Here is a 14,976-nt window from a genome sequence, read left to right as displayed (position 1 = left end):
TTCTAATATGTATCATGTTCCCTTGGTGAGACAAAACAAACGTGTAGGTCTGTAACTGAATATAACAGAATGGAATGGATAAAGGTTTCCCCCTTAGAGGACCCGGAGAGGGGATACCCCCATTTTTCCAGGGCACACCCATAGTTTCCCAATTCTGGCGTTGCAACAAATTATGAGGAGACGTCTCCACTTCTTACGGGAGGAGGGAAAACTGAGCAGCTCCTACTGGTGGACATACTGGGAGTCATGTTTATTTACTACTGGTTATCAAAAGAAAACTCGCCTCTTTTAACCATCAGTTGTTCAAATATGTCCTCGATTTTATTTCCAGGTCTTTGATCGCTCTGAGACCTCTGTGTGTGCCTGCAGACTAGCCCCATGCTGGAACATATTAACGTCAAGATAGACTTTTAAAATAGAAACTTCCTGTTTTGCCTTTCAAAATAAGACAATTGTTGTTGTTTTTTGCCAGATAGCTAGTTGAATCGCTAAACAAGCATCAGGACACACAAAGAGGTAGATGAGAAATAAAACAATGAAAACATACTAAAACAAAATCCAATCAACCCTACAGGAATACAAGAAGACCTACAGGTGAGTGTCACATATATGTGTATATTAATATGTATATACGTTCATGTTTTAGATTAATACAAAATATGTGTTCTCTGCAATTAAATAGTACTTGTTTGTTGTTAGTTACCATTAAATATATGTGTTGCGGAAAATGTCACTGCTTTTATGAAGAGGGCCATTATTTTCTCATTTCCTGCAATGCTAACTAGTGCAGTTAACTTGACACACACAGAATGGATAGTAGTGTGTTGGTGCGTTCAGGGGAGGACCACTGTAGACCGGCAGCGCAGCGGCTCGCGTCTCTGGAGAACTCGGACTGACAGCGACAGAATCTGGATCTGGATCTTTAGTCTCCTTCTGCAGCCCGGCATGGACGTTTTACTGGACACCTGTGGACGGCGACGAGTCATGTTCCCGCTGTTGCTGTACCTCTTCGTCGTGAAGGCAGCAGGTCAGTTTAACATCACCCCCCGCTGTCTGCTTAATGAGATAACATGTATCAACGTACCAAGTCTAAAACAGCCAGCCTGCATTTGATGTCGACTCCACAGAAACATAAATCTTCCTTACTGTTTAGTCTTATACATGCCTTGATTAAAACTTCTTTTTTTTTAAATCTACAAGTAATCTATCATACGGTTCCTGTACTAATTCACTCCGTGAGATCCGTGAGTAAAGAAACATTAACAAATAACAATATTATTATACACTCAGTGTCAACACTTTGCAACACGTTGCACGCTTGTATGGTGCCTGTTTTCTTTTCTTTTTTTTAACCTATAGGTGTTTTAATTCATTTAATAACATATTTAAGCATTGGGGTCAGAGTCAGTGTTGTACTAAATGGACAGAACACAAATTAGAAGCACCTTTCAGTATTATAGTCCAACACCACCTATAGTAGGTAACACCACCTTTAACTACGACCTCAATAGTTCAATTTACACATTTTCAAGAATGTTGATCTTTGATACATCCTGATCTTTGATGAATGTTTTGGGAGGTCTGTACCTAACAAAGTGACCGCTGAGTGAATAAGACTAATTACATCATAGAATAGTAGGGACCTGCTGCGTTCTTGTCTCCGTATGAATATCCCAGGGTATGAGATGAACTGTCAAGACTAGAGAGTAATCTGTACTCCCTGAATAGTTAAGAAATAGTCTGTGGGTTAGTCAGAGATAAGACAGCTCCATTAAGATGCCAATGTAGACTGTAGACTGTACACACAGTTGATCAGGTTATGGAGAAACTCTTGGACCAAAAAAAGACTTGATAGATTAAAAAATCCTTTATTATTGATCTATTAACATATATAACTGCAGTCCTGATGGATAAAACCTATTTATTAATGATTTATTAACATTTATAACTGCAAACCTGACAGATTGAAAACCATTAATTAACAATATATTAACATGTATAACTGCAAACCTGATGGATTAAAAACCCTTATTTAATATTTTATTAACATTTATAACTGACCTGGCGATTGAAAACCCTTAATTAACGTGTTATTAACATTTAAACTGAAGACCTGACGTTTGAAAAGCCTTTATGAATGACGTATTAACATATATAACTACAGATTTATTGACTTATTAGAAAGTGAGAATCTGTATTTTTAATGGATTACCAACATTTAGAATTGTATTAATACACTTGACATTATTACATGTATTGTATCGTCTATATAAATGACTGAATTGTAAATATGATATTCTCTTTATACATTTATTTATTCTATCGCATTATAAACTGTTTTATCGACTGATTTTGAAACAAAAAAGATTTTGAGGTTGCCTCTTTGTCTCTTTTCTTCTCCAGCCGACTGTCCTAAACCTCAGGCAACGGAAAAAATTGTCTTAACCAACGAAGCACTTCTGCTGAATGATTTCCCAGACGGTGTGGACGTCACTTTAGAGTGCGCTCATGGCTATGTTGTTGAAAGCGGCTCTGGGAGCATAACCTGCGTTGATAATAATTGGACTGTACCAGATCTCTCCTGCAAAAGTGAGTTCTGTCTACTTTAATTACTGACACCTTCATCAAAGTGTGTTTGGAGTTCATTCCGCATGCCTTAAAGTCCAGCAGCAATGTTCTGTTGTTTGTGTTTGCATTACAGAGATCGACTGCGGTCCCCCTAACCCTCAGCCCAATATGAGCTTTAATACCAGCGCTGGTACCCTGTTCGGTGCGATTATAAAAGCAGTTTGTGATAAAGGGTGAGTATAAATATAAAAGCTCACTGCTATCTGGTTGAATTACATTTGAAAATAAATGTATTAAAATAAGTGTCGGCATGGAGCAGCTCCAATGACCACACAAAGGGCGCCCTCAGTACATAGTCATGTCATTTACATACATACAAAGCATCTCTTTTTGCTGTACTGCCAACAGTTGTCGACCAAAAAAGGGCTGCTGGCAAACAGTCATAGATGGATTTGTCTCTGAAGAAAACAAAAATAGTCTGGAAAGACAAATAAAGACAATAAAGTCTTACGTTCTGGTTTCACTGATTAGAAACGTGGCTTTTCTTTTACCAAAACTGAGGTAATTGTTTATACCTAGTTCTTGACTTAGCTCCTAAGGAATGCAGTTTCAAAATTACCTTTCCGTTGCATTACACAAACCTTGGCTCTACAGTATCCAATTCCCCTTAAATAAACAGTCCTGCTTTATTTTCCTCCATCTTTCAACAGATTCCGGATCATCGGAACAAGCTACAGTCAGTGCTATGCGACCGGGTGGAATCAAAAATCCAAGTGTAAAAGTAAGTGTCTCTTGTATTGTATTTCAAGAAGCCCAAACCAGAAGAATAAAACAATGGTTTCCGACAACAAAAGCTATTTTGAAAAGACTTGTTTCTGTCGTTTTAAAATGCTTATGCAGCACTGCTTTTGTTTGCCCTTTGTGGCGTTCTTCTTCCTCGGTTTCCTCGGACTCAGTAGCACATGTCATAATATGACAAAAATATGGATTATTTGTTTTCCAGTCCAAATGACTTTGTGATAAGAACGTGTGGAAATACCTGTTCGTCTGATTCCTCAGTTGTAACGTGTAAAAAACCGAGTGAAGTGACCAATGGCAGAAGCTCGTGGGTTTCTCAAGATGACCCGGAATACGGAGAAACCATAAAGTATGTCTGCGACGTGGGATACACCCTCGTTGGGAACGACAGCATTGTGTGCGGCGAAACTCGTGACTACGATTCTCGGCCTCCCGTGTGCCAAGGTAAGCACACTCCATCCACTCCACCCATTATTTACATTTACTCTTTACACTACGGCGGACCATTTTCAAACCACACAATAGATTGATATCCAGTCTTCCATGCAGCCACATAGTTCCCATTCATCTCAATGCAACGTGAAAACCAGACTTGAGATGTAAATAATCACATTTGTTGCCTTTACACCGTATGATAAAGCAGCTGTGAGAAAATGTTATTTTATGTATTGTATTTAGCGTATGGTCATAACAGAAGTAATCTCGAGACACTTCAGCAGCTGTTGGTCGTAAGTCTATGATTTACGGAGACCCAACATTCCCCCATGAGCAGGCACTGGGGCGAAACAAATAAAATCCCATATAAAGGGTAGAAACCTTGGGCAAAACCCGGCTCTGTGTAGGCGACCGGCTGTCTACACCGGTGTGTTCAAGGACATTTAGATATTAATTGTGTGAGAGTTTGAGGGTGAAAAGTATTGCACTCACCAGTTAAAGCACATTATTTCAAATTTAAACGAAGAACAAGAGCAATGCCCTCATATGGGTGTATTAAATAATAAAGGGATCCTTAATAAACACAGGCTTGGGAGATCAGTAACCAAACAAACAACATGTTTGTAATGTACCGGAGTCAGTTAAACACAGTGCACATACGACAGGTGCTGCCACGGTGTCTCTGAGGACACTCGGCATTGAACACGCAGCCTCCGAGCCTCTCTAGGCACTAACCCCAGCTCTTTTAGGAAGTGTTCAACATGTTTCTATTCACCATTCATGATGCCTGTGCTCACTCCAAGTTGTTTTATTTTACTGTCACTGCCACACTTATACCCTCCTTAACGGCTTAAAATTGACCCAAAGAGCAACCTGTCTTTACGGAGTTGGTCAATGGTCACTTGTCCTTCACCAACATTGAGTGTAGTTTTCTACATGCCGATGGTTGAACATTGCAAGGCAGCAGGCTTGTGTGGGAAGTCAATTGTTGACTGAACAAGAAGCATGGCACGGCTACATTCTGCATGTAAACATATATGTATATATATATACAGAATATATATATATATATATATATATATATATATGCATGCTCCATCACCACTCTCATGAATGGCTGATCAACGGTACTTATTTCAAGATAAATTCAGTAGTTTTCTTATTCATAGGTGTGACAACAGAAGATAGAACTACAACAAAAATGGCAGCAACATCTGCACCTCCAGCACAAGGTATATACATTTCTAGAGAGATAATTACTGATACATATTCAATATTTTTATAACTCTACATACCACCCTACAAGGAGACCAGTATATTAAAAAAGGCTTCCATTTAAAGGGGGTACAAATATTTGAAGACAGTGATTATTTTCCACAGAAGTGTCCACATCTAAAGGTCCGTCTGCCAAACTCACAGCTCTCAGAGATAAAACCGTCACAACCAGTGCGACACCAACTGTCTCACCTTCAGTACAAGGTACAGGAAAGTGTCTCTGAACACGGCGATCTGCGCGTCATTAAGTTGAAAACCCTTCTAGGCGCAGCACGTGAATGGATTATGTGCATGCCGCATGCTTCTCGAGGAACTGCTTCCTCAGCTTGACGAATCACTTTTATCCCGTCCAAGCTTGAGGAGAACTAAGAATTGCTCTGATCGCTCTGTTCAAAGGTGGCAGAGACATCTTGACTACTGCGGGTATCGCCACAACAACCGGTGGGACGTCAACGACATCATCTTCACTTCCAGGTATTGAATAGCTTCGTGAAAAAGCTGTTCGTCGAGTTTGAATCTTGGATTATTTGTACTGTGCCTCTCATGAGCAGATGCTTCCCAAGCAACTCCAGTTTGGTTAGACAACTCCAGACTTCTACCCGTTGTGTCTTTTATGAATTACCTGGTTGTTTCAGTGGAGGAAAGAAATCATTTTTTTTTCATCACTGTAGACTGAAAAAATATCCAAAGTTTTAAAGGTGCAATGTGTAAGGTATGGCCATCATTTTCAAAATACAGACGAACGTTGTCAACAGAATGTGAAGAGGTTACGGTGTTGCGGTCATGTCAAAGACCGGCTCTCAGAGTTTCAGCAGTTTTTCGTGTTGTGCGTTTCCTTAACTTTCTGTTATTTTGTCTTTTTATATAACTGATGACTGTACATTTTGATTTAGTATAGGGGTGAAATACTTTACCCACTATTTATTTGGAGCAGGTATCCACATCTTACCCATGGCTCCTTTAAGGCTTATGCATGTCAAACATGAGATGAGAAATTATAGGCAGCACAGTAGTCAAAATATAATATACTCCTATGCTATATACAAAACCATTAACGAGGTCAATGAACGTCATCAGTACGGTCAGCTGACCCTCTAGAGACGATTCCTGAAATACTTTAACCAACAAATTTAACTCGATGAATAATTCAGCATTTTGGGGAATAAGCGTATTTGCTCTCTGGCAGAGACTTGGATGAACTGAAGTGTAAAAACAACAATTGTCTTTTTATTTGGGGGTAATGGGCCAGGCTATTTCTTGGCTCTGAGGAGTTGCTCTATTTACGACCAGAATTGGAATTTATGACTCTAAGTTTGGCTTGTAATTATTATTTTTTGCAGTGCGGGTAATAATGATTTGAATTCACTGACCGAGTTGAACTGTCATTTCATATCTGCAGACATGTCTCCCTCCCTCAGACGCTGTGCCAGTTCATATATTACTCTTTGATCTTTTGCCCCCCTCACTGATCCGACATGGAGACACAGAGATAATGAGCTGAGAGCAACACGAGCCGTACACATATTGGCTTTAAAGCTGTAACAGATCATCAGTTTGTAACAGACTTTCTTGTATGTGTTGTTAATGTTTGGCCTTCATGTTTTCCAGTTTCAATATTTTTCATACTAATGATACTGTTTTGTAATTGCAGGCGAGCATGATGGGGCTGTGGATACTAACAAGGATATCGGTGAGTTACTGAGCCGCAGTACTCTCGCGACGTTAACATGAGTCATTATTTATGCTCTGCATTTACCTTTGCTTGTCTCTTTCAGGGTATATGCCTGTTATAGTCAGTGTGATAGGCGTCTCAATAGGTAATGTATTCTTTTTCCTCTTTGAAAGTCACACTTAAAGCTAAGTTTTGCAGTTGAAATGCAAAATACAATAAATCTTTTGTTTAATTATCTTCTTTACAGCTGTGTGTATTGTAGCGCTGTTTTTACACAAGTTCCTTCTGAGGAGAAAAGGGTGAGATCCATTATTTTACTCTTAACTCTTTAATGCATGAGTCATACTTGACTATATGCTTTATATCCCCTTTGCACTTTCTGCTGTTTTTTCCATATTATTTGTACTCTCAGAACCTCAATGCACAGCAGCTTACAGCTCAAAATGAGCACATATTTCTGTGAACAGACACAGCATGCAGTGAAGTATTAAGCAGTAACCTATAGGCTTTAATTCTTCACTTGCATTTTAGTTTTTGAACTGTTTGAGGAAATGTAGATTGTGCTGAGGAATGAGGGAAGTCAACAGGAAATCCTTTAATAAAAGCAGCTGTGACTTGGAAGTCAGCACCAGGAAGAAAATTCCGTTCATGCCCGAATGAATCAGGATGTTTTCAATGATTCAGTTCAATGAAACGTACGGGAAGCAGGCTGACACATTCTGTGACTGAAGTGACACTTTTGTTTAATATTCATGTAACCTGAATTTGATGCAAAAAAAGAAAAAAGACAACAACTTGATATTTATCTCGTGAAAGTCACTTTGAAATAAACCAATTAGCTCAGACGCAGCCACAGACTTTACTTACACATAAATCTCATATAATCATGTGCATGCTTCACATATTTCATTGATTCAAGGTTAAACCTTATTTTACAAATTAAAAACAAAAAATCATTACTCACTCAAAGTGGCAATGACTAACACTAACATTTTGGAATACTAATTCAGTATGCAATAAAACCCCATGTGGTGAACTAATACAAGTTAACATAAAAATAACTCAACAATTCTGACACATATTCCTTATTTGATGACACCATAGCTCATATGACACCAGAGAAGACCTGAAGCCGGAGTTATTACAGTTCCAAAATCTTTAGATTGCCTGCCTGACCAAGGTACCTGTCACTTCCTGTGTATTTACTGCTATCAAGAGATATGTTGCCATAAAACAAGCAAAATACCTCTAAAGATATATTGAAGAATTGTTTACTTGTTCATTAACTTCTGTGAATGAAGCTAACGTACTTTTCTTTCAAGTGGGAGCATGAAGTAGATAGAACAAATGATGCCAGTAGAGCATGAATGGTGTGCTGTTTGCCATTTGATTTTTGCACCACTGTGTGAATGAAGCTCAAACTAAACCGTTTTTTTTTCTTCATTTCTTGTCGACGCTAGCTCGGCAAATGGAACAGAGCCTATCTATTAAAGAGCATCTGTGACCCTGGAGGGACGTGCCAGATAAACTGCAGCAGTGCCTCTCTGAGTCGATGGGGGGGGGGGAGGGGGGAGGACAACTCTCTTCAATTTTATTGCACTTCAAATGGCAGATAATCAAACTATCTTAATTTAAATCTACATCCACGGATGAAAAGCACTTTTTGTAATGATTTTTTATTGCCACATTAGTTTGAATAATTGTAAATATCTCATGCCACTATAGTATTAATATTTGTACATTATTTATGTAATAAACTGGAATAAACTCCTAAACGTTGCCTCTGTGTGCTATGAAGTTTTTCAACATCTTCGTTAGTTAGTCTTTGGAAATATTACTGTCGAAGTCTTACAGATGTGCGGTTTTGTTTGGAGGACTCATGAAAAGGTGATTCAAGAGGAATACAATGAGGTGAATTCAGTTTGCAGACTGAAATGGCGACTGATAAAGATACAATCAGCTGCATTCTTTGCCCCCTGACTTTCTTTTTGACACTGTCTATTGTTCTTGGGTTCTTTCCGCAGACTGTGCAAAATATACTCTCTTTCATGAGAAAAGAACCGACCATCAATAAACCATGTAACATAACTACCATATTAAGTATGAGGGGAAATTCTCAGGACAGTGTTCAACATGTTTTTGACCTTCAATGTGTAACTGAACGGAGCACATTTGATAAGTGGGTCAGGCTGGTTTTGTTAATGCAGCCATCGCTGAAAAACAATATTTGAGATCAAACTGCAACTACCAGATCTGAAAGAAGTTTTAATAAAGAACATTTTAAATATAGGTACGTCAACATATTATTTCAAATGGGAAAAGCTTCTATTAAAGAACAGAATCCTGGAGCGCATATTAAAGCATTGTTCACTTGCAAGGTAGCAGTTTTTGTGCCATAGAGTAAAAACTCAATGGTTACATTCTGGCAGTAGTGAAGGATCAAGCTATTATCCTGGCAGGGGTGTGGACCAGTACAGAGAAAATCCCCATGATGAAATGTGGTTACACTGTTTCATTGTACCCGGGTCTGTTGTAGTGCCAGAGACTTTAAGTCGGCCTTTTTGGGATTCCTCGTGTCTACTTCAAAAGAACTAAATCATTTCTGGTCAAGTTTTACAGTTTGCTTCAGTGAACATGATGATTTAGCTGGATTGAAATGATGCTTTAATGAACTTCTTTAATGAAATCCTCTGGAAAAGAAAACCATAAACATCAACAGGATATGCACTCTTCACCGTAGTTATGTGGAGTACCAGAGAGGAGGGTTTTTTTTCGCAGACAAACTTTGACAACAGTGGTGGTCATTGTAGAGGCCATCAACCATCAACCATCTTCTAAACCCAGCCCCTCCCCCCATAAAGAACGAAGAAGAAAAAAACCTTTTATGGCATCGGATGTTTTGATGTTGGAGCTTCAGGCATTTGTCTGTGGAATTCAAACAATTCTTTTGTCTCAAATGTAGCAACTTTAATTAAACCATTGTTGCTTGAAAACTATTCAAAACCACATCACTGAGCTGAACTGTTGCACTTGATGACATGTTCCTTTGTTACAATCACAATGACCACGACTACTCAAGGTTTTTACACTCTACTGCACGTAAACCATCTTGGTGCAGTAAATACTCAGTATCGTGACAAATCCACCGCGGAAAGTAGTTCCCCACAATAACACAATTTACTCCAGTTTGACCTACATTTGTTAAAAACCCCAGTGCCCAGCTGTTTTGGAAAATTATTTTTCACATTTTTAAACGTGAAAGTCCATATTTGTGACCTGTTGTTGAGAATTTACGTCTTGGTCTGAAATGGTTTGAGGGTGTTGGAAAGTATTGAAGAGAGAAAACAACACAACACACTAAAACAAGACCCATGAGACTCAGTGAGGCTGTATTTGGGTGCTTTGAGCAAAATGATAATACATCTAATGCGTTACCATGCAAATATTTGCTAATGAGTTATAAACATAAAGTACATGGGCTGATAGGAAAATCATTAGTTTTGCTTTTATTTGGTCATAAACCAAAATGTTGCACGAATATAAAATGTCACCCAATGATGGAAGCTAGGAGAAAACAATTCATCCTGAGAGAGACAAAAATGCCAATTTTCATTCCATCCAGTTGAGAAATTTTGCTCAAAACCACAATTGTCGGCCTCATAGTGGTGCGAGAGGTGACTTTGTGGGTCACCAAAGTCGGTATAGGATTCATCCTCTTGGGAGCCTGAATGTTTGTGAAAATTTAATCATAATCTATCAATATTATTAGAATATTTCCGTCTCGACCAAAGTGGTGGCCCGCCTGCCCGGCGCTGCCATCCCGAGAGCCACTGCGCTATCATCGCTAAAAATGGAGAATATTACCAGCTTTATCTGTTCAACAAAACACCACAACAGAACCAGGTGAACAACAACACATGGATACGGGCGGATACATGTTGTGAGATCAAGCATATGAAACTCATTACTCAGTGCTTAGTCACCCTACCGTCCACACTATGGTTTCCCCGTCAACACACACCAGGCTCTGGCCCAGCAGCTTTGCAACCATGGTGATGTAGTACAATTAAATAACAATGTACGTTTAAGCCACTTAGTGTGCTATCTTTATATCACAGTATCGCGAATAACCAGCTTAACTGGTCTTCTTCTATCGCTCCAACAGTCTTTTGTCAGAAGGCTTCACCACAGGAAATAGAGTGACAGCAGGAAATACATCGGGTGTCCTCCCTGTCTCAGCAAGTTTTCCACCCTCTAAAGTCAGAAGCATTAATTTCTCCTCCTCTTTTAAAGCCTGTTTTTCAACTGAACAAGTACAGCACCGCACCCATCCTGGCTCATACTGCATCGTCACTGTCAGACAACCTTGGAAAACACGTATCTCCCAAACATCGGGCCGTCAGGACCTTGTTTGAACGCCAATCGGGCATTTTCAAAAGTATCCAAGTTCCGAGTTGTGAGGCCTTCACGTGACAATGTGAATCTTTCACTCAGCACCTGCTGTTTTTTAGTTTTTTTCTCATTGGGTTTCCATGAGTCCCTATCCTGTTTGAGAAGGACAGGGACATGGTGACGACGTGTCCATCCTCTTTGATGGGATCCTATTACAGGAATTCACTTTGTACATTTAACGGCTCTTCAGAAACGACGAGGACACCGATGTTATACTTTTGAGACTCATCTGAAACACGATACGTTTACGCTGTACAGTAACACAAATAAAAACACCATAATGTGGTTGTAAAACTTAGATGAGATTTTCATTATGCATTTAGAAACAATTGTGGCCCTTCATAAAATATGTATGTTTATTAAGATGATGTGCAGGGATAAGCATCTTTTAGGTACTTATTCGCACATTTATAAAGGATTGTAACCCCTCCCATTAAGCATTTTACTCATAAACACAACATTAAATGTACTAAATGTTTGAACTGAAATGAACAAAAGGCTTCATGGAGCAGGAAAATAATTTATTCTGACATAAACTGGTATGAATTATTTGGTAAGGACATTGATGACCGGCTGAGGCTGGAGGTGAGCTGGAAGCTTCAAGTCATATTTGTATCCTGTTTGAATTACATCTTAAATGAATTACACAATGTTTGTCTGTGTAAAAGATCATTTTGCTCCTGAGGAAAGTCATCAAGTTTGTCATAGATTTGTGGTATAATCATTAACCGATCAGTGAACTACATCTCTTGTCTCGCAGAATGTCACTAACACAACCGTTACCTTGGCGCGCTAGCTCACTAGGTAACGTTTTGTCATCAAACTGTTGAAGTATAAAACCGTGAAAATACGTCATTTGGAAGACTACAAACCTCAAAGGGACATAAGTGAAGTTTCTCACTGACGCTACGAGGCCTGTGTGTTTCATACCGGGATGTACTCGCACAGAAAACGGGTCGTGCTCGTTCTTAGCTGAGCTTAGCTAAGTTACCAAATCAATCTTTCTCTTTCAGGAAGTTTACAATCAAATACAATGCATTACAGCTGGATGTTAAAACTGGCTCCCATAACATTAACATTTCAAGATCATGAAACCATGATCATCAGTCTTTATCGTGTGTCAGGGCACAAGGAGGAGGAAATCCGCCCGTCAGCCCTCCATGAGACCATCAGCTTTATCCCGCTGCCCCAGCCAAGTGTTAAAGCATGACGGGGGGGGTTTACACAACTCAGGCTACGTCTCTGTGGCATTACACAGGAACCAGGAACTGGAGAATGCTGTGGCACACACAGCTTTGTTTGTGACTCATGCATGTGTAGTGAATCACTTCCATGGTTACGCACAGTGTGGTAAGTGGTGAGCGGCTATGGCACTACAGACTTTGCTTCGTGGAGGGAAAATAAAGGAGAATGAAACAGGATGAAAGCACTCGTTGGTGAAGGACTCTTTAAAGTTGTTCTCATGAGTAGTGCGGATGGACATCTTTAATCTTAAGACAAACAAGACATAAATGGTTCCCACTGAGGCCTCAGCATTAGAACAGAAACAGATGTTGAGCGTGAATGTTTGCATGCTTTTAATAGGAGCCGCTCTTACTGTAAGCACCTTCAACAGTATGGATTGTTGGTTGTACTTGAGCAGCCTGCTTCACACAACTTATACATATATACAGTATAGACGTATCGCTAACAATGAACGCATTAACTACATGTCAGTGTTGAGCTGTGGTTCTGATCCCAAAGGACTAAACTTTTATTGAACAGCGGCCTTTTTCGCTCTAAGTACCAATTATTAAATAACATCAAATGTATAATAAAGGAGCTGGTATACTGTCGGATGGTTAGCACTGCGTCTTCAAACCCCCTCCGCTCACAGACAATTTCTGTAACTTCTGTGAAACTGACAATCTGATATTCACACCCACTTCCTGCAGCCCCCACTTCATTATTTACCCAGCTATTTCTGTCACTTTGCATGTGCAACTGTGTGCCACACTGTGTATGCCTTCCAGGAAAGATTGTCTGAAGGTGTGCGTTGTTATGCGCGTATTTAACCCATGATTGCGTCTCGCCCTTTTCACCTTGCCTTTGAGTGTTGACTATAAACACCTTTGCCTTTGGACGTTGTTGGACGACATGCCGCACAAAGTTTCTAAATACCCAAGTTTAAAGGGGACACATATGCTCGTTTTCAGGTTTCTACTAGAACGTGTTTACACGATTTAATGTTAAAAAAATACATTATTTCACTCATACAGCCTGTCTGAATATACCTGTATTCACCCTGGGAAACGCTTCCATTAGCGCCTGTCTCTTTAAGCCGGCCTCCAGAAAAAGCCCAGTCTGCTCTGATTGGCTTGCGAGATAAATACAAGAACCAACATGCTATTTCTCACAGATCTCACAATCATCATGTCTACTATGACCCATCTGTGCTTCCGTCCGTCCTCCTCCCACTTCTCCTGAATTCAGAATGAACCTTTACGCAACCGAGAACAGTCACAGAGGCAACCATATCACAGTGAAGCAGACAGGGCAGGTCAAAGCAGAGCTGGGTGCAATCAAGCATCGACGATGATGATGCTGCTGATTATGTCATGTTTCTTTTCGGAGACACTCCTCGTGACTCACTTTTGCTCCAAAGTCAAAAGAAACACTTAGTAGAGCATGTTCTTGTTTACCGTTGGTATGGCAACGCACTCAGCTAAGAATAAATCTTCGCCCTTTTTGCCAGATTGGCTTCTCGAAGACTCCTGGGATATAAATAACGTCATGCTGGGGGGGAAATTTTCTCCCCTCTTTCAAGGCTAGCCATTAATTATTTTAAGACTTTTCAATTTAGCTTTGGCTCCCCAACATCACTCCATTTGAGAAGGTTAGAAAAGTTAGAAAGTAGTGGGAGTCAGGGACACTGGGAGGGATGTTTCTTTTATTTGGCTCTAAGTGGGATGGACAAAATAATAGAAACACCTGTCAGCATTATGCAATACAATTCAACTTTAGCACAAACTCCAAAATGACCTTAGAGTTGAATGAACACCTCTCTAAAAACAAGATCTAAATAATAACCTTCCAGAAAAGGATTAATTACAGGTCTGTGGTATTTGTTTTATCTAGATGTACATAATAAACTGGCAACTGAGAGTCAATTCATTATTGGGGTTTTTTCTGCCAACTTCCTGTTCAACTTCACAGTCAAGGCGAGCGTTTATTAAAATATGAAATGCTACAATTTTATTTTATTTAAAGTGCAAAAACTCAAATTGATTGCCTCTGCGGTCGGGTTATAATAAGATGGTTCGATAACACTTTACGGTAGTTGATGCCGAACTTCTGTCTCTCTGAAAACCAGACAGAGGTGACACGGTGGTGACAAGTAAAGAATGCAAAAACACACTGAAACTGAACATTAATCATATCAAAGAAAAAAAACTATTTCTTATATTTTTATTTAAAAAAAACATCCAAAATACACATTTATTTGCGTCGGTAGATTTCTCCTAAATGCACCAAAAGTTACTATTAGATCATGCCTCATTTGCATATTTAATCATATCATTTCAGAAAACTTGAAAAACTGAGCCAGAAGTCTCCACTTCAGTAACACTTACACACAAAACGTTACAGTTTCTGTCATATTATGATGGTTTTTACTGAGGGGTTTGTTCAAATATCATTTCATAGCTTCAAAACATGTATTCCTAAAAACATTTATTGAGTGATAAAATGAGATAAATGAGAAAAACTTTTGACCCTAATATGTCAACAAAATGACT

The 14,976-nt window shown here is 39.3% G+C and overlaps 1 protein-coding gene across 3 annotated transcripts; it reads left to right on the top strand.

Moving 5' to 3' along the window:
• Positions 1-536: 536 nt before the first annotated feature.
• LOC306694368 (complement decay-accelerating factor, GPI-anchored) lies at positions 537-8,510 on the top strand. Of its 3 annotated transcripts, XM_079157172.1 has the most exons (14): positions 537-594; positions 838-1,027; positions 2,404-2,589; positions 2,702-2,801; positions 3,279-3,349; positions 3,628-3,810; positions 4,971-5,033; positions 5,182-5,280; positions 5,473-5,550; positions 6,728-6,766; positions 6,852-6,893; positions 6,996-7,047; positions 7,853-7,928; positions 8,209-8,510. In XM_079157172.1, the coding sequence occupies exons 2-13, from the start codon at positions 946-948 to the stop codon at positions 7,908-7,910; spliced, it is 1,053 nt and encodes a 350-aa protein (XP_079013298.1). In that variant the 5' UTR covers positions 537-594; positions 838-945; the 3' UTR covers positions 7,911-7,928; positions 8,209-8,510. The 3 variants fall into 3 exon arrangements, with proteins under 3 accessions (XP_079013298.1, XP_079013299.1, XP_079013300.1); XM_079157173.1 differs by lacking the exon at positions 7,853-7,928; XM_079157174.1 differs by lacking the exons at positions 4,971-5,033; positions 5,182-5,280.
• Positions 8,511-14,976: the final 6,466 nt, after the last annotated feature.

Source organism: Pholis gunnellus (genome assembly GCF_910591455.1).
Source record: "Pholis gunnellus genome assembly, chromosome: 3".
In the NCBI taxonomy this organism is placed as follows: domain Eukaryota; kingdom Metazoa; phylum Chordata; class Actinopteri; order Perciformes; family Pholidae; genus Pholis; species Pholis gunnellus.
The sequence above is the reverse complement of the archived record's forward strand: the minus strand, read 5'-3'. Positions and strand labels throughout refer to the sequence as shown.

What these genes read in the sequence shown, in the direction of transcription:
- LOC306694368 (XM_079157172.1), top strand. Translation starts at nt 946, where the DNA reads ATGGACGTTTTACTGGACACCTGTGGACGGCGACGAGTCATGTTCCCG. An exon ending in ACCAGATCTCTCCTGCAAAA is followed by an intron (nt 2,590 to 2,701) that starts GTGAGTTCTGTC and finishes TTTGCATTACAG; the next exon opens with AGATCGACTGCGGTCCCCCT. An exon ending in TCAAAAATCCAAGTGTAAAA is followed by an intron (nt 3,350 to 3,627) that starts GTAAGTGTCTCT and finishes CTGATTCCTCAG; the next exon opens with TTGTAACGTGTAAAAAACCG.